The sequence below is a fragment of the Parasteatoda tepidariorum genome, chromosome 10 (assembly GCF_982258835.1).
Source record: "Parasteatoda tepidariorum strain Cologne lab strain chromosome 10, Ptep-v5.0, whole genome shotgun sequence".
Taxonomy (NCBI): domain Eukaryota; kingdom Metazoa; phylum Arthropoda; class Arachnida; order Araneae; family Theridiidae; genus Parasteatoda; species Parasteatoda tepidariorum.
This window is the reverse complement of record NC_141764.1, coordinates 70,854,855-70,874,742: the sequence shown is the minus strand read 5'-3', so window position 1 is coordinate 70,874,742 and position 19,888 is coordinate 70,854,855. Positions and strand designations below refer to the sequence as shown.

The window sequence follows — 19,888 nt, the reverse complement described above, 5'->3', positions numbered from 1 at the left end:
TTTATGCAGTAATTGCAAATAAAAACCAAAGTAATCTATACATGTTGCTAGATTATACAGAGTTATTAGGTTAAACTTCTTTCTGAGGAATTATTAGGGACAGAGAATTTTCTGCATCCCTGCTTATATGTACATGAATATTTCCAATAAATCATGATATTTTTTTTTTTTGACATGATTGTTAAAACCTGATAAAATCGTCAATTGTCACAAACTTGCCAACCCTACCTAATTATTTTTTTTGTTGATATTTTTAAAAGTGATTAAAAATGTTTTTTGATTGCTTAAATGGTGTTTAGTTTTTGTCGAAAAATTTGGCTATGCACCCTGTATAAGTTTATTTAAAACAGTTACAAAAGATCTTGTATATGTTCAGAGTAAACTGGTTATTAAAAAAAAGTACAGCAGTTAAGTTATTGACAATAGATTAAATACTCTATCTTAACAGTTCACAAACATGGTTTTAACACTCGCTGTTGTTTTGAGAGTACAAATTTTACAATTAACAACAGGCATGTATGGTAATAGTTTATTACTTATTATTTGCAAACAATTATATTTTTCGGATACTCATATGTTATAAAAATATTTTGGTATAGAGAACTTAAAAATAAATCTCCAAATCAGGAAATTTTTATAATTTTTTTTTTTTATTTTTGCATTCTATTTTTATCTCTAAAAAGAGTTTGGTTGTTTCATAGGCAGTTTCAGTTTTGCAATCTCTCATTCCACTATTCTAAAGACAGAGTCATCCTGAAAAATGATTTTAATTAATATCCAAATGTAACAAGAATAGTATATTTGAAATTTCTAAGTAATCTAGTAGCATTTTAGTAGAAAGGAAATCATCAAGAAAACAAAATTCAAAAATATAACCTAAAAACGAAAAATTTAATCACTACTTTTTACGAAAAAGTTTTGCTTTAAAAATTACTTACATGAACTAAATGCGAGAAATCAGTTGAAATATCATAGTGAGAAGCATGAAACAAATAATAAAAACCTGTAAATAAAATGGTTAATGTCATAGAAAAATATGCAATAATTAAAATTGCTTAATGTAAACATTAAATTTGACATACATTTATTACTGTGAATATTTTAAAATAGAATTTCCAACCAAAATAACATAATGAACAAAATTAGCCAATTAATACCAATCTATTTATTTAGACACAAATATAAGTTGAATATGGAAAAAAATCAGGATTTAAAAATTGAGAGTGTTTATTGTTATTTAATTATTATGTTTAATGTTATTGAGGCCACTTCTTCAATTTAAACATAGGTCTAAATGGAAAGAAATTTACTAGGGATTCCTGTACCCATGGTACTGTTCAAAGACCGACCAAAGGACTTTAGATTCGTGAGGCCACTTCCTCAATTTAAACATAGATCTTAAATGGAAGGAAATTTTCTAAGGATTCCTATACCCATTGTACTGTTCAAAGATAGAGCAAAGGAATTTTGTTTCCATAGATTTTATGAGCACCTATATTGTATATACTGCTCCCGTTACTCTTACTACTTGGCTACCACAGCCTTAAGAGTGTTGTTAAATAATGTAAGTTTGTAAACTTTATGATTAAGAGCATTTGTACTCTTCATATTTGAATAAAACACTACAACTTTTTGCTTAAAATTATAAAGAAAAATATGTAAGTACAAACATTTAGAAATACTTTTCACATAGTTTTAGGAACTTACAAAATGAAATCTCAATGTAGAACCAACAGAAACAGGAACATCAGAGCAAAGATCAGGACATGCACATCTACTTGTTAATCTCATTTCCTAGTGAAAAGCATTAAAATTCATAAACATTAATTAGTGCTAGTAAAATTAATAAGATTTAATTTTCGATCGCTCTAATGACTAAGCTGCTGGACCAGGAATTATATTTTCCTGATTACACCTCTTTTGAAAGTCAAAAAAATCCAAATCCATTGAAAGGAAGAGCTGATCTTAATGAAATATGCACCGAGGACCTAAAATGTTTAAGAAATCTGCCATTAATGCAAAAGGAGATTTAGTGGTCTGGGCAACCGTTTTGTTTAATGGTCATAAAACACTATATGTCTTTAAAGGAGGCTATTTTGACTGAGATGAGAAATGTAAGCTTGCTATGATTGCTTTTTCTGGGATACGATTGTGACTGATTTCAGTTTAATGAATGACAGTGCAGTGTTAAATATGGCTCATCTGGTCTACGAATTTCTAAAAAGGTAAAAATATTCTGCAGCTAGATTTGCCGGTGAGTTCTCCAGACCTTAACCATATAAGGCGTGATTGGGACATTCTAGGGTAGGCATCTGAAACTCACTCCAACAACCATTTGAGAACTTATTAATTCCTTGTTTTTTTCGGTATGAAATCACTATGTGAGTCTATGTACCAGTGAAGGAGCCATGCTTTTAATAAATCCATTATTTGTAGTGTATACAGGGTGTCTCAGTTAAGCGTTTCAGAACTTCTAAGAGGGGTAGGGGGCATCCTGACGACTCGAAATCATATAGCAATGCGGGGTCGGAAATGCTTTCCTGACGCGGTGTAGATGGCGTATCTATAAATGGCGTTGTTCGAAAGTTCCTACCGAGTTTTCTAGTGCGTTGGCCTCCTCAGTCACCCAACCTATAATGTCTTGATTTTTATTTCTGGGGTCATTGAAATGATTTTGATAATTAGAGAAATTTCAATGATGAATAACTATTTTTCATAAATCGAAATTAGTGCTAATTTGAAAAATTAGTGTTTGGAAGATTTTGCCTTCAATGCAGAAAAAGACACTATTGTTTCATGCTGTATTTTGTAACAATAAATTGTTAAAATGTTAAATATAATGTTTTTCACTTATAAATAAGTTTAAAAAATATATTTAATAAAAATTCTTCATGAAGCAGTTAACAATTTTATCAATTATTCTTTTTAGATAGTTCACAATTACATTTAATTATTAGTAAGCTGTATATTCCTCAGACAGTATTTTTTAAATGTATACCAACTTTCTGCATCATTTTGAAGCATGTAGTTTTAGATGGCAAATACAAAATTCAAACGAAATCAGTTTAATAGTTTCTGAGAAATCAAATTTTAAATATACGACTCTTTTAAAATTTGATTTCTCGGGAACTGTTGGACCGATTTCGCATAAATTTTGTATTTTGCGTTGCAAAATTACAATTTTAAAATTATGTAAAAAAATTTTATGTCTTTCAATTCAAAAATTTTTTGATTACTATTATATAATATAATAAAAAATAATAAATATTGAAAAAAAAATTTTTTTTGCATGAAATTATCTTTTGACAAACGAATCTTATAATTGTGTAAAAAAACTTTTCAATTCGAATAAAAAGTTCCTAAATTATTGCGAAATATGTAAAAAATCAAATTAACATTAAAGGGTTCAAACTTTGGACCCCTCATCTGACCAACTATGGGGATCGTATTTTCCAGATTGCAGCTACCTCCTATATTTCGGGGGTAAGAAATCCAAATCTTTTGAAGAAAAAAAGGGGTATGTTTATTCAGAGAAAGTACGTTTTTGTATCTTATTTCGTAACTTAAAATATCGTCTGCACTAATCAATTTGCATATTTGAGATCACCCCCGCGAACCATTAAGATTGATTCCTAGAATGTGAAGAACTAATCATTACTGCAAAAGTTATTCAAGGTGGTCCTTTTTTTTCGCACTGTTCAATCTAAAGAAGAAAAAAAAAGACTACATTTTTCCGCATAAATAAAAACGTTTACAAAATAAAAAGAATGGGGAAAAAACTAGAGTATACACTATAAATATGTCACAAGAAGTGCATTATTTTGTAAAAAACTTTTTACGGAAAAAGAAAAGTTTATTAACAACAATATATTTACGTAAACCCTCGTTTGGAGTTCTCCTTTAACCTCTAACAATGGTGTTGTTGCTTCCTTGGAACATTTAAGTTCAACAATAGTTTTCCTGTAATAAACAAATTATTAATGTCTGAAAACAAATTTGTTTCATTTTCTTAAACAGCTGTAAGTTTGGAGTTATAGTACGGCTTTCAGGAGAACTCCTCCAGACACCCGTCTCCCGTCGTGGCGGTTACTATGGTTACGAGGACATTAGATTAGGGGTGTGGGGTGAATAGTTTTGTCTTAATCTTAGCGTAGGTCGTCGTAAGTAAACCAATCGACACCTTTCCTCCATTTAACCCCCATTAGAAATGTGCTCTCGCTTTTTACCATAGCAGCAGACTTTCAGTCTGGAGGAGTTCTCCTCAAAGCCGCACTATTCACAATACTTTTTTCTTTTATAGTTTCTCGAGGTCCTCTGCCCGGAAGTTGCCAAAACTTAGCGATTATTCTGCCACAGATCACGATATGGAAATCTCTCCTTTTTATATCTCACTTTGACCAAAAGAAGTCATTAATTTTGACCGGTTAGTATTAATAATAACCGGATTTATCACTTTAACCGTAACACATATATACAAAGAAGCACACCCATGTCCCAATGAAGTTAAAATAAGTAGTTTAATCACAATGACGAAAACTTCATTGGTTATTATCAATAATAACCGGTTAAAGTGTATAATTTGCGATATTTCTCATTTTGATCAAAAGAAGCAGTTTTTATTAATATTGACCAGTTAATATTAATAATAACCGGATTTATTACTTTAACTGTAACATTTATATCTTTAGGTAAAACTCTGAGATAAGTTAAGTTGCCAGACGTTTTAATACGGGTTGGCCAATATAGTTTTAAATGTTTCACACTTAAATATTATTTTAATACATAAGACTTAGACAAAAACAGTTTCAGTCATTAGAGCTACAATAGTTCAGAGAATAGAGCTCTCTCCGCCCAATGAGGTGGCCCAGGTTCGAATCACAATGTCGACTGGTTGTATGAATTCTGCTCTTCCAATGCACCAACCACAATGCTGTTTAGGGAATAGATCGTTCGCCTTCCAATGAGGCGAACCGAACCGGGTTCGAATCCCAGTCGATACGAATTCCGCATCCAGCTTGCACTGACCACAGTGTTGACGTGAAATATCCTCAGTGGTAGCTGGATCATGGGTTAGAGTCCGCTAGCCGTTAGGTTAACCGTGGAAGATTCTCGTGGTCTTCCTCTCCATGTAACGCAAATGTGGGTTAGCTCCATCAAAAAATCCTCCACAAAGGCAGAGTTCTCCCAATACTCGATCCAGGAGTTCCCTTGTCTTCTGGATTGGGTTCAAAATTACAAGACTACGGAGTTGAACATTAGTAGTCGTAAACCCATAAAATTGGGTCGGCTGTTCAACGACGGTTATAAAATAAAATAAAATATAAAATGTTATTTTAAAGAATTTTTTGTTAAAATGACAGTTATCTGCTTAAAAAACAGGCGTATAAAAATAATAGTATTTTTCTGTAAAATAAGCAGTTTTATACTGGCACGCCTGTTGAAAGTTTTTTTTTCCTTCGTAAATTTACGTTGCTCTAAATTTATAGATTTTTTTTACAGTGCATATTACCGAAATTCACACAAACGAGTAATCTTCATCCTTTAAAGCTTTTTTTCGAAGTTCTGTCGCGATGGAAAATAAAAAAGTCATAGTTTACGTGCCTTACAATTGAAGCAATGCGATGATTTTAAACTATATATATAATCTTGCCGTGAAGAATTATTTGGGCTTTAAAACAGGCAAATAACTTAAATATTTCAAAAATTATTAAACTTTTTTAAAAATCACCAATTTAGCGACATTTTCCCACCTAGTTGAAAATTATCAATATAACCGCCGTATTCTCAGATTTTGCAAATTTTTATGACCCCAAGTCGGGGCTTGAAAAACCGCCCGTCCTCCCATCCTCGGAGATCAAAAATTCCCCGCGGACAACAAATTTCTCGAATCCAGCGTCCGCGCGGACGACCATTTTCCCTTTAATGTTCGTGATATATTTTCAATTTTTGTTATCTTACAAGAGTCTAGCGCCTCACATCTAAAATGACCCTCTAATCTCGAAATACGGCAACATACTGCGCATGGTGGAATTGATGTTTTCTCTGTCTGGGAGTACTGCAACGGTTGAAAAGGGCTTTTCAGCAATGAACTTACAAAAAAAAAAAAAAAAAAAAAACACATTACTTACTGGTCTTAAACAAAAAGCGCTAAACGCATTTATGAACATCTACCTAAATGGAAAACCTCTTTTAGATTTCTGTGGAGAAACCTCTGTTTATCATTGGCTTGATTGTGGAACTGGCAAACGTCATATTTGATTCATTTAAAAAACGCAGTACCATCGGATAAATTGACATGATAATTAACAGATAACTTAACCTTTGTTATTTAAATTATTTCATCAAAGAAATAAATTATTTCATAATAGAAATACTAGGTTTTACTATAAGTAACCTAGTATTTCTTTTATTACTGTATAATGTAATCCTAGTATTTGTAATCCTAGTAACTACTAATTCATTGTGCAATTTATATAAATGTTTGTAATAAATAAGAGAAAATTATATTTTTATTTATTTAGAAGCGACGGGTTAGTTTCAAAGGAGGACGGGTACATTGTTGGACAAGCCGTCCTCCGGAACGGGTAAAATTTCTGAGTTTTTTCGAGCCCTGCCCCAAGTAATGCAGCATTAGAGTAAGTTTTTAAATAATAAAAAATTCGACCACAAACGCTTTTCATTTTCACATTTCTCCATATTGACGTTTTACTCCATTTTTAAAATAAGCATAGACAGTCAACAAAGCTGGCTTTAGATAAATGATTTTTCCGTGTGAGTTGAAATTGTAAAAAATAAGCCGAATTATGGATTTTGCAAAAGAACTGTTATAAACTTAGATAATGTTTATCAAAAAATAATTATGCTCTCTTGAGTTAGATTATTTTGTTTAGAATATCTAAGCTCTATGAAAAATACTGATGCTATTCATTTGAAAATGCATAGACTTTTAGTAATTTATTTAATATACTGTTATGGGAATTTATTTATTTTTTTTTTAAATTTGCCATTTCCTTTTTATTGCAAATTTACATAAATAATTTCATAAAAATAATCTTCGTAGTTAATAAATAATAAATTATTGTTCGGATTCAAACCTATTACAGGTTTCAAAAATCATTACTGACTTAAAAAAAAAAAAATCCTAACTCAAAAAACTCTTTTGGGGGAACCCACTTGGGAACAGCGGCTTTAATATATAGGTATTCTGCACTGCCATTAAAATAAGGATATTTTGAATTCTGAAAATGTTCCGTAAGTTAAAACGAGTTGACCATTCTCGTGAAAATAAATGAACAGGAGAAATACTATCCTCGCTATAATGACATTATTGCACTTTTGAAAGTAAAGTAAAGGAAAAACATTTATTTTATGATTTTGAACGAGAAAAAAAAGAGAAACTCATATCAAAGTGGTAAAATGATTTTCACGTGTTATTTTATCTATACATCTATACATAATAATAAACGCGGCTGTGTGTGTGTGTGTGTGTGTGTCTGTAATCACAATATATCGCCCCAGAAGCCTCGCCCGGGCACGAAACTCGGCCCATAATTGTGTTTTGACATAATGAAGAAGTATTTTTTTTCTTTTTCAAAAATTTTGATTAGTTATTTAGTTATCAGTCATTTTGTAAGTCTATACTTTTCGTCTGCTTTTTCGTCTTCAAAGAGCCATATTCAAAAAACTATTAAAAAATGCATATACTTTTCCCCACTCTTATAAATGTATGCTAATGCGAACCTCACAATTGAAATATTAATTTTCGACAACTTAAACCAATAATATACGAAGGAATTAATAATTTAATTATAAGGTTCGCATTAGTTTACATTTATTAAAGTGGAGAAAAGTTTAACTTTTGTATTAAAAATGTGGCAACATATTCGATACGTAAATAGAACGCTTCGCTTTGATATATTTGTCGCTGTTCATAATTGTTATAATAAGTTTTTCTTCTTCTTTCCACGCTCTATTTTTTTTTTCTTAAGCGAAGACGATAATTTTTATAGCGATATTGTAGTACTTTGTACAACTAAAAATTCTTTTCACAACACTTTAAAAATATTTACTTTATTTTCTTTATATATACAGAGAACAGTCGGCAAAGAATTCGATTAGGTTGAAAAACATTTCGCTAAAAAGGAACGAATTCCAAAAGAAAAAATAAACAACTTAAAGAATAAAAATGCTGATGCCAGCCAATTTTTTGAAAGTTAACTTAGAAATAACAAACCAAACGATGTTAAATAACAAACCAAACGATGTTAACAAAATGACGTAGAAAGCGCAACTAGATCAAAATTATACAAGCACAACTAGATCAAATTATAATACCTGAGTGCTTGACGTAACAGATATAGAAATAGAATTTGATACCATAAAAAATTATATAGAAATAGAAATTGATACCATAAAAAATTTATTCGTTTTCGTGTTCTTTTCATGTATTTAGCATTTTAGTTTTTTTTTTCTTAAGCTTTGTAGCTATATAATTTCAAACATCCTCAAGAGCTATAACACATCTGCAGCAGAACTGGATATGAAGACAAAATTGCTGGACAGGAACACTTTAATTGTCCACTAATCTTCAGATTTCCTGCTATGTTTTAAAAAACTTTATTTGTGAAAACCTTCAGAGTGGCGGACAGCTGGCCGCCTTAGGTGGCTAGTATCTAATAAAACCTTTGAAAAAGCAGAAAAAAAGGCTTTGCAAAATTTTTTTTTTTACAGTTAGTAGTTAGAAAAAAATAATTAAAATAGCCCTATAAAAAGGGAAAAAAATCACCCTGAATATCTTTTTTAAAAAATGATTGGATCTTCACGTTGAAGGACCCTATGTTAATGCTTTTTTTTTTTTTTTTTTAAAGCAGAGTCGGATTTACAACCGATTCTCCGTCGAAAGTTTGGATCCCTTAATGTGAATTATATTTTTTGGCCTATTTTGACTCATCTCGAGAATTTTTTTAACTAAATGAAAAAATTTTACTCACAATTATAAAATTCGTTCTTCCAAAGATATGATTCCACACAATAAATAATTTAAAAAATTATTTTATTTAATAATAGTCTAAAAAATTTTAAATTGAGAGATACGCAGATTTTCACATCACATCATTTTAAAGGGTGTAATTTTATATGAAAAAATACAAAATTTGAACGAAATCGGAAAAATATTGAGTTCCTGCCAATTTGAAGTTTAAATATCTTAACTTTAAAAAAAAAAAAAATACGATTGCTCACTAACTATTCGACCGACTTCGTTGAAATGTTGTACTTTGCCGTATTAAATAACATTCTTTAAAGTAATGTAAAAATCATTTATATCTTACAAATTCAGAATTTTTCTGACCATTATTAAATAAATAATAAAAGTTGAATAATTGTGTGCAAAAATATTTCAATTCGCGAGCGCCTAAAAATATCTCCAAATCTGTTGAAATAGACAAAAAGAATAATTAACTTCAAGGGGTCCAAACTTTCATAATCCGTCGAAAAAAATGTTTATTCAAAGAAAGTACATTTTTGAATCTTACTTCGTTACTTAAGATATCGTCTGCACTGTCTAATTAGCATATTTGAGGTCAACCTTTTAAACCATTAGTTGTGATTGAACGTGAAGATCCGATTCAAAAGTTATTCCTTGTGTTTTTCTCCCTCTGTACATAGAATATTTTTGAACTAACTCCTTACCTTTCATCGCTATGATTATGTGCTGTATACACTAAAGTATAAGCGCTACGTTCTGTATTCCATATAAATTCATTATTATTGTTGCCACAATCCCAATGCTGGATGTTTTTGGGCGTGGAAGAGAATTGAACTTGACAAACCTAGTTGAGAAAAAATAGAAAGAGTTAAATTCTGTCAAAAGACTAAAACCTGACCTTAATATTCGTAACTAAATTTTTTTTTAACCTCGACTCAAAATCAAAGACCTCGCAACACAACTTCACAACAACATTACACAACTTAAAAAATTAAATTCCATAAATTTATGAAGGACAAAAAAAAGTTTCAATATTCCGTATTGCATAAAATTCATACTGCGTTCACATTCTTTATTGTCTATAACTAGTTCAATAAGTAAGACATTCCGAAACAGTCCAACAGTTCATGTTCGAATTTCCTAGTCTAATGGAATGGAACTGTTCAACTGTCGTAAAATCTCACAGTAACCCCCTTTTTTTATTAATTATTTATTTGTTTCAGCTGGATTTCTTGTATTGGATAATTGTGGGTTCCGCAGATATTATTTTAATTAAAAGAAATCTTTGAAAAACTGAATTAACCTAGAAATGGGGCAGAAGCAAACGTTTATTAAGTTCTGGACACTAATTTAAATAAATATTAATATCAAAACCTCCAACTAAAATAATAATTTTTTTTTCAACAGAGGCGTGATATATATGTGTGCACTTTTGTGTCATTTTAATAATTAAAATATTTATTTTTTGTTAACCTTACCGGATATATATTAATTTCAAGAAAAAAATATCTGCAAATAATCTAACTAAATAATTTTAATAACTCCAAATCTAATTTTATTTATGAAAAAAAAGTTACGATCCTTTTTATAGACAGTCGTAAGAGCACGTGGCTAGAAAACTTTTTATTTGTTTATTTATTTATTTTTGCGTTTTGTTTTTTCCTTTACTACATAGTTATAAAAAAAAATTAAAAAAGTAATACTGGAGAATTTATATAACTCCAAAACCAATTCAAACTTCAAATAAAGGAAAACGTGTTTCAAATATTCAGATTTCGAAGAATGTGACCGCTATAAATCATAATTCATATATTTTTTAATAATCAATAATTATCCGATATCACGATTAGTAGTTTTCTTCGTACTGACTTAAATAGGTGGAACCACGTTTTTTTCCCAAATATCTCAAAAGCTTACCTTCTGATCAATATAATTTTTTTCTCAAATTGTTATGTTGCTTAAACAAAGATGCAAAATTTTATTATTTTTTATTATTATAAATGCTGTATTAGAGTGAGAAGCATTTGCTTCATCAAAAATTTTTGAATCGGAAGTTACAGCGATGACAGTAATTGTTTTTAATATAGATATAGATGAACTAGAAAACAAACAAAAACAAAAAAATTTACAATTTTATGAAATTGACAATTTGTAAAATCATTTAGATTTTAACGGGCGAGTAAATTATCTTTGGTTTTATTTAAAACCCATTGCTTGAATTTTTTTTAAAAATTTTCAGTTTAAAAAAAATTTAACTCTCATACCATTTTTAAGATTTTTTCCCAATTCAATTAAATTTTCTGAAATATGTCAATGCATGGAGACTTTTTTTTTTTTTAAAATTAAGTGTTAGTAAAAAATATGACAAATTGAGTTGACAGTCATGGTTAAAAAAAATTTTCAAATAACAAACTTTTTAAAGAATTATTTATTCGTAACATTAAGGAATAAAACATAAGCAAATGCATTGTATACTCACAGCTACATCAATACACGATCCACCAAGGTTAAAAGGAAAACAGGGATTGTAGTAGTATTTAAAGTTGTCCTTTTTACATTTAGCTGTTAAATGTTTAAACCTAACGGGAAAAAAAGAAAAGTGACGAATATTCAAGACAGTATATTGCTGTGAAAAAAAAACTACATTTTGTTGGAGTTAATCAAAGTTATAAGTACAGTTTAATGCATTAACTAATTTTTGGGATTTAGGTCTAGGTACATAAAAATTTTTAATAAATACTAATGAAACAAAAAGTTTTTTTTAAATGGGTGAAGAAAATATTTTAAAATTATTTAAACTGAGAAACATAGGGCGTTAACCAAAGGAAAAAGTTAATACAAACTTAAAGGAGTGACAAAATTTATATTTTTTAAAATCTCTTGAAAAACGTGGTTTTTTAAACCTTTTTTTTGTTCAGTTTTAGTTTATGATTTTCTTTAGTTTCGTGTTTATTAATTTGTAAATATCCTAAAGTGCTCAAAATTTTGTCTGCTTACTGCTGCTTACTATTTTTAATTAAATTTGAGCATTCTAGCTTGTCCGAAAAGAAGGAAAATACCTACTGGTCTCAAAATCTATTAGGCCATAAGAGATTGAAATTTGTTTTGCCATGTCGAACATAGAAATACAGTCGAAATTTCAGTATCTTGTAAAATAATAAAATTTTTGACTTAAAATGACTTGTATCGATCGAGAAACAGTTATTGTTTCTTGTACTGTAAACAACTGAGATTTGAATCTAGTGAGAAATGAATGGAAAATTCGATATGCTATGAATTCTTGTTACAGTCAGGGAAGGATTGTTTTATTATCATGTACAGAGGTCCAATTGAAATTTTAGTAATCTAGCTAGTGGAATATTTGTCAAAATTTCATTTGCAAGTTACCTCTCTTACACGTTTTAAAACCAGAGGAAAAAGAATGGAACATTTTTAATAGAGAATTTTCGTGCAATAAGGATAATGTCAAAATCAAAGAACTTTATTTTTCAAGCTATTTTTAGCAATAAAAAGAATATATTAAATGAAAATTCCATAGAAAATAATAATGACCAATTAAAAAGTATTTTAATATATAATTCATTAATTTTACTCAATTGTTTATTTTTAATGTAGTACACATTAATCCTTTGGCGCAGCTGGGACATATATATATATATATATATACATATATATATATATATATATATATATATATATATATATATATATATATATATATATATATATATATATATAACGTCGTTGCCGAGTGGAAGGATTAAAACAGGTCATAGGTCGGGAAGGAGGGTACAAAATTTATTTATTAATTATTAGACAAGAGCAGTCATGAGATTGAGTGAAAGTGCACACGAAAAGTTGCGCTCCTTGGTTATATGTTAGGGAAAATCTTGCAAAGTAAAATCCGTAAAATGTCTTAATTTAGGGAAAGAGGGAAATCTTAGTAGTTGCTATTGGTTTATGAAATAGATCGAACGTTTCCCACACAAGAGCAAAGGGAAAAATGTCCTGCTCTTAATTAAATGCATACTTGAGCCAAAAATAGATTTAAGAACAGGATGTGGCTTTTAAAAGTGTGAGAAAGTATTTCAAATAGAATAATTAATTAGGATGAAGTTTTATAGCAAAGAAACTAACATAAAAAGATTAATTGAAGCTTTTTATGTTACATCCCCCCTCGCCAAAAATGCTTAGTTACAAACCAAAAATTTTGAAATTATCTATTTGCAAAATCTTCCCTATGGTAGAAGTACAAATAATATAACCAAATTTGTAATGGTAACAATATATAAAAGTAATATAAATTATAAAACATTTACATATGTTCTCATTGTAAAAAATTTAACACAATCAAAAATCTGTAGTAGCATCATCAGCAAATTTAAAATTTTCATTTTCAACAATTTTTTTTTTTTTGACAGTGCAGTTTTTTCAGTTTCAAAAGTCTTTTGTTTAAAAATCACAACACAGCATTTTCACCAAAAGAAGTATTCTTCATAAAAACACTATTTAAGTTAAATCTTCAATCATGATAAAAAATTTATAAACATTTGTTAGAAATGTGTAATTTAAAATATAAAAACACAAAATACAAAAAACATTTTTCCTGGAAAAATTTCAATCTGAAATTAGATTTGAGTATTGTTTACCTTGTTTGAAAACAAAATAAATAAAAAAAATGACAGTGGTTGTTACTCTGAAGTCCAAGACTTCAGAATTTACTTCATTTCACTTTATTTATCTTACATATTTATCACTTAAATAGCAAAATATTTGGAAATTTTTTTTTTTTATTTTTAAAATCAACTGAAGTTAGGAATTAATTGATTTTCTTGGATTTGCACAATTCTGTCAACATGATTTTGACAATGTTACGCACCATTATCATGTTTAGTCTCAAGAATATTAGAAAACACAAGATCATTTTCAATTCTGCTATTTGAAATTTTTTTTTTCTTTTTTTAATGCCCAAAATTTGCCTTCTGTAAAATTTTTTCTTTTCCTTTTCTCTCTTATTTTTCTTTCTACTTTCTTTTCTTTCTACTTTCTTTATATTTATTTATTTGTACTTTTATTTTCTTTCTTGGTATTTTGATTGCAATTATTAACCCGGATTTCAGGAAAAATGTGTACAGACAAATTGCTTTTATAATCAGAAAAGGTGATCAGTCTTCTCAGATTTTACATTACAACCCGTTTAACACAATTTATCACTAATTGAAATCCAAAACAAAGTTTTCAAATTTAATATGGTATTAAGGTAAATCAGTTTTTAAAATTTGACTGACTTAGCTATTTTCCTTATTTTTAATCTGAAGTGCAAGTTTGGTTTATTTGCAAATTACCTTTTTTTTTTTTTTTTTTTTCATTTATATCTTTCATTCTTCTTTTTGGACATAAATTTTTTTTCTTTTTTTTTTTCAAAAAATTTTCTTTTGGATTTTTTCTTAAGTAATTTTTGTGCAGAGATCTTAATTGGTAATTTAATTTGTCACAATTGTTAGGGAATTCAAATATTTTCATTTCTATTTTAAATGTGTTTTTGAAGTGAATTTGGTTACTATTACTTTTCAAATTTTTTTTGATCATTTTCCTATCTTTATGTTGTTTGTCTATGGAAATGTCTGAGCTACAACTTATTACCAACGTTGGACTAAAGCATTAATGTCTGGTTGCACTTCAATTTAAATTCTAACAACAAGTATTTTATTCATTTTTCCAAACTATTTGTAATAGTTTTAACATTTCTTGATCTAATTTTTGCCACACCGTAATAGCATTCATATATCTAAATTAAATTTCAATAATTACTGCAGTTGCATTATGAAGAAGAAAAAAAAATTTAAATGGCATTTTCATCTTAACCCTAAACACTGTAAAACAAAAATATAATTTCTACTACTCAAAAAATCATAGAAGCTGTAACACATAAAACAATATGAAAATAATTTCTCGAAACACTTTTCAATCAAATAAATCAATTAACTGAAAATAAAAATTTAAAGAAATAAAAATTTCAACAGTAAATACTATCAATATATAAAAAGTAGTTTCACTTTGAAACATCAAATATGGGAAAAAATTAAAATCATAATCATTTAAGAAATTGATTTATGAGAAATGTAAAAAACTTTAACTCAAAGGATACCTGAAAAAGTTCGAATTAGTCCGAGATATTTTGAAAACCACAACAGAGATGGGAATGCGTTGAAATTCCGTAAACACAATTCCAAAACCAAAGACATGAGCTGCTAGGGAAAAAATTTGTTTCTTCGTTAAGATGAATCGTAAATTAACACCAATAGTGACGGAGAAATTGAAGCTTATTTTTCTTTTGAATGTCGAATATTTAAGTAGACCATCGTGGGTGTGAGAACAATTATTCATCGACGATAAGATCCAGCTCAGCACTTAAGAGTGGCAAAATCAACGCTTTCTCAAAGGGATAGTTTCAATAAAACATTTTAATTAACAGGAATTCGATGCAGTTTTTCTTTTTAGTCCAAGGAAGGAATTGAAGCTCAGCTTTCTAGTATTCTCAGGAACGTAGACAAAATATGCAGCATAGACATGGAAAACGGATGATCGTTTAGTTCCACTGTGCGTAGGTACAATTTATAATAAACTAAACGCTTGATGATTGAAGAGATTATTTTTTTTTTTGATGAAGATACAGGATGAATTAATTATTGCCATAAGTTGAAGAAGAATTTGACTGCTTATTTACCAAATGTCCATTTGAAAAAATGATTTGAAGTTATTCCATATTTTTGATCTTCCGAAGTTGATTTATTTATTTTCAAATGAGATATTAAATATCTTTAATGTACTGTACCCCTTCCCGACCGTTCAATCCTGTCGACTTATAACGTCGTTGCCGAGTGGAAGGATTAAAACAGGTCATAGGTCGGGAAGGAGGGTACAAAATTTATTTATTAATTATTAGACAAGAGCAGTCATGAGATTGAGTGAAAGTGCACACGAAAAGTTGCGCTCCTTGGTTATATGTTAGGGAAAATCTTGCAAAGTAAAATCCGTAAAATGTCTTAATTTAGGGAAAGAGGGAAATCTTAGTAGTTGCTATTGGTTTATGAAATAGATCGAACGTTTCCCGCACAAGAGCAAAGGGAAAAATGTCCTGCTCTTAATTAAATGCATACTTGAGCCAAAAATAGATTTAAGAACAGGATGTGGCTTTTAAAAGTGTGAGAAAGTATTTCAAATAGAATAATTAATTAGGATGAAGTTTTATAGCAAAGAAACTAACATAAAAAGATTAATTGAAGCTTTTTATGTTACATATATATATATATATTATATATTATATATATATATATATTATATATATATATTATATATATATTATATGTTTATATATATATTATATATATATATTATATATATATATTATATATATATTATATGTTTATATATATATTATATATATATATTATATATATATATATATATATATATATATATATATATATATATATATATATATATATATATATATATATATATATATATATATATATATATATATATATATATATATATATGTTCTGACGCTCTAATTACAAGCAAAAATATATTTGGTATCTTTTATTGTGTAAAACTGTCTAATAGTTAATAAAAGAAATCTCTTAGATTATCGGAATTACATCCGTATAAAATTATTTAAATCCAAAAAAAAAAGTAGAATATAATTTTTTCATTCATATTCAAAAACTTATCAGTATTTGATTTTATAAATTAAAGTAATTTCAATGATGAATAATTGTTTCCATTAGATCTAAATAACTGCAAATTTGAAAAATTATTGTTGTTGCTACTTATTCGACTTGCCAATACCAGTAATCCTGGTCATAAGCAAATTTTTAAGACAGAGGGTGCGTTTCTTTTTTTTTTTTTTAGTTGCGCCAGCTATGGCCAAGAATACAATTTCAGTTAAGCATGCGTCACAGCTTGTTTTACAGGAAAGACACAATCATACTCCATTCGTTCATCCACTGATCGTAATTTTGACCTGAACCTGAGAATGACCTATCTCCAATTCACTTATCCCAGATATGGGAACTTGGAGGACTTTGCGACCCCGACAGATTAAACATTCACCAGTCACCATTTAATACACGGGGATTCTACAACCGGCGGGGTTCGAACTCAAGTTCTCACGAAAACGAGCCTAACGTCCTACCAACCCAGCCAAAAAATCATTGCTTGGAAGTGATCGGTGTTTGAAAGATTTTACCTTTAACGCAGAAAAAAACATCAGTGTATTACATTATTAAAATGCTTAATATAATATTTTTTACTTATTTTGGCCTAAAGTAATACAAAATAATTAAAAAAAGGTATGAAAAATGTGTTTAATAAAATAATTCTGCTTGACAAATGGTTCATAAAGTATGCCATCTCATGGCGTTCATCAAGAAAAAAGTGAATACGGGGCAAATTTCAGTAGTTTCTACACGTCAATATTAGCTTGCTGTCCCAATATGTATACTTTTTATGTTCATTTTTGGTAAGTGTTTAAAAAATGTATATTAAGGGCAGATATTACGGAAAACGCTGAAGTAATATAAAACTTGTTTTAAAAATAAACAAAATGAGCTTATAAAGAATAAAATAATATAAATTTAATGAGTCACCTGGCTTCGTGATGATATCCCAAACTGGTCAGATCTATGACACTTCCATTTGTAAATTTACATTCGCAATTGCTAGTTTGAGTGCACTGTTCACCAGTGACTGCATTTATTACCGATAAAATAACAACAATTAAATGCATGATACTTGCTTTTAATTTTAATGAGGTCAGAAGGGTATTAAGAAATAATGAAACTTAACAAAATAACTCATTTCCTGGGTGGTTGTAAGGAAACGTTGCGTTCATTATTTTCGGTTTTGCGAATGCGCAGTTAAATGGGCTGAACTTGTGAATCTACGTATGTTTTAAACCACACTTCGACAATCATCAGACAAATCAATGAATGGTAGCTTAAGACTACTTTACGAATGTTCAGTAATCGCCCTGAAATGTTTTTTTTTTTCGATTGATATTCTATTCTTATAGCTGCCGTGAGTTTGCAATAGTTGCTTATGACTGTTAAGGTCAAGTTTATCTTTGGTTATTTTTAGGTTCTTATAGTTTCTTGTGTTTACTCTGAAAATGGCGCAAAACGCTAATATTGAGAAAAGTCACATTTTTGAGGGGAAAAAAAACGCGTTTTGAGGCTATAATATTAAAAAACTTACTACAATACTGCCGTCAGGCTAACCTTGGGAGGTTTTCGTGGTTTTCCTCTCCACGTAACGCAAATGCGGGTTAGTTCCATCAAAAAGTCTTCCACGAAGGCAAATTTCTCCCACTACTTGATCCAGGAGTTCCCTTGTCTTCTGCATTGGGTTCAAAATTACAAGGCTACGGAGTTGAACATTAGTAGTCGTAGACCCAAAAAGAAATTGGGTCGGCTGTCCTACGACCGTTATAAAATTAAAAAAAAATCAATTGATGCAGAATGGAAAGTTAGAATTGCTTCAGAATATAATGATATAACCTATCATTATATTCTGAAGCAATCCTAACCCTCCATCACGTATCAATTGATTACCACAACCCTCAATATCGACAAGAGTGAAAGAGGAAAATGTAATGTTGCTATTAGTAACGTACTATAGTAGTAATGATAGGTTAATGAATTTCGAATTGCTTCACAATTCGAGTTCCCGTCATTCGCTCATTGAGTTATTTGGTCCAGCTTTGTATAACAGTTGATACTTTTTTTCAAAACGAAGTTCTAAAAATGTGTATCATGTAAAGTACAAAAAAAGTGAAAATCTTAATAGCTTTTGATCTTACGATTGGATTATATATATATAAAAGGCAAACTCATTCATTCCTCACGCTAATTTTCCCACTTCCCATGAAGTTACAGAATAAAAATTTGAAACATCCTTTCTGTAAGCTATTCAATAAATAGAAAACTTTTTTTTTGAAGTTATATTTTGACGTTTTATCATTTATCTGGGTAATTAACCTAATTGCCGGAAATGCTCTATCACAAGTCTTTGAAAAGATAGAAGTCTCAAAATTTGAACCACTTTTTCTTATGCGTTGAGTATAAAAAAAATTAATTTAATGTTTTTTAATCATCGGAGTAATTGGGGGTTATTAGTCTAATTAACAGAGTCAATTATGACGTTTTTAAAAAAATACGAGTCTCAAATTTAGACTATGTGTCTTTTATGAGACAAATAGAAAATACTAAGAAAGCTTCATGTCAATATTTTGTAACTAATTCAACTTTGTAACTATTCATACTAAATATTTTGTAACTAATTCGCATTTTCTTTTTGTGACGTTGCTAAGTTAATTGTTAACCGAACTTAAAGCCAAAATGAAAATATTCTCCTCATGAAAGCCTCATCTTTGCTCTGAATATAAATATAAAAAAAACTGTTCGGAAACTTGCGAAGAGATTTTCCCTTCCTCATAAATACACGAAGCATAGCTCGGTTGAATCTCTTTCTTTGTTTCGGAGATCACCTAACTCATGAGGCAAACAAACATTGAAAACGAAACAGTTGAGTGACTCCGCCCCTTTCACATTGTCAATTACTATGTGAAATCGGGAAGAGAAGAATTTGAGCAAAGCAACTGGTCACTGCAGGTGAGTACCAGAAAGATTTCTGATCCTCTGATTTACACTTACAATAAGTGGTTTCCGAAGGTGGGTTGTTAATCTTAATTTTAAATAAAAAGATAGCAAAAGATAGTAATAAATATCTGCGTTTTTTTAGATATAATTAAAGAATATGTACTAGTATAATTATCTCCTTGAGCCGTGATGGTGGCTCAGGGAATAGAGTATTCACCTCCCAATGAGGTGTCCCAGG

General features: G+C 29.2%; 1 protein-coding gene across 2 annotated transcripts; it reads right to left on the bottom strand.

The window, feature by feature from the left end:
• Positions 1–323: 323 nt before the first annotated feature.
• LOC107436255 (uncharacterized) lies at positions 324–17,922 on the bottom strand. Of its 2 annotated transcripts, none has more exons than XM_043046775.3 (7): positions 17,641–17,922; positions 11,466–11,565; positions 9,691–9,830; positions 3,876–3,960; positions 1,708–1,794; positions 939–1,003; positions 324–753 (listed from the first exon to the last, which is right to left on the bottom strand). In XM_043046775.3, the coding sequence occupies exons 1-6, from the start codon at positions 17,778–17,780 to the stop codon at positions 944–946; spliced, it is 612 nt and encodes a 203-aa protein (XP_042902709.2). In that variant the 5' UTR covers positions 17,781–17,922; the 3' UTR covers positions 324–753; positions 939–943. The 2 variants fall into 2 exon arrangements, with proteins under 2 accessions (XP_042902709.2, XP_087008793.1); XM_087152667.1 differs by lacking the exon at positions 17,641–17,922 and adding an exon at positions 15,135–15,964.
• Positions 17,923–19,888: the final 1,966 nt, after the last annotated feature.

Bases quoted from the DNA above. Each gene is read 5' to 3' on its own strand.
- LOC107436255 (XM_087152667.1), bottom strand. From the start codon at position 15,373: ATGAATAATTGTTCTCACACCCACGATGGTCTACTTAAATATTCGACA. The intron at 11,566-15,134 runs GTATCCTTTGAG...TTTTCCCGTTAG, and splicing joins ACTAATTCGAACTTTTTCAG to GTTTAAACATTTAACAGCTA. The intron at 9,831-11,465 runs GTGAGTATACAA...TTTCTCAACTAG, and splicing joins GATCGTGTATTGATGTAGCT to GTTTGTCAAGTTCAATTCTC.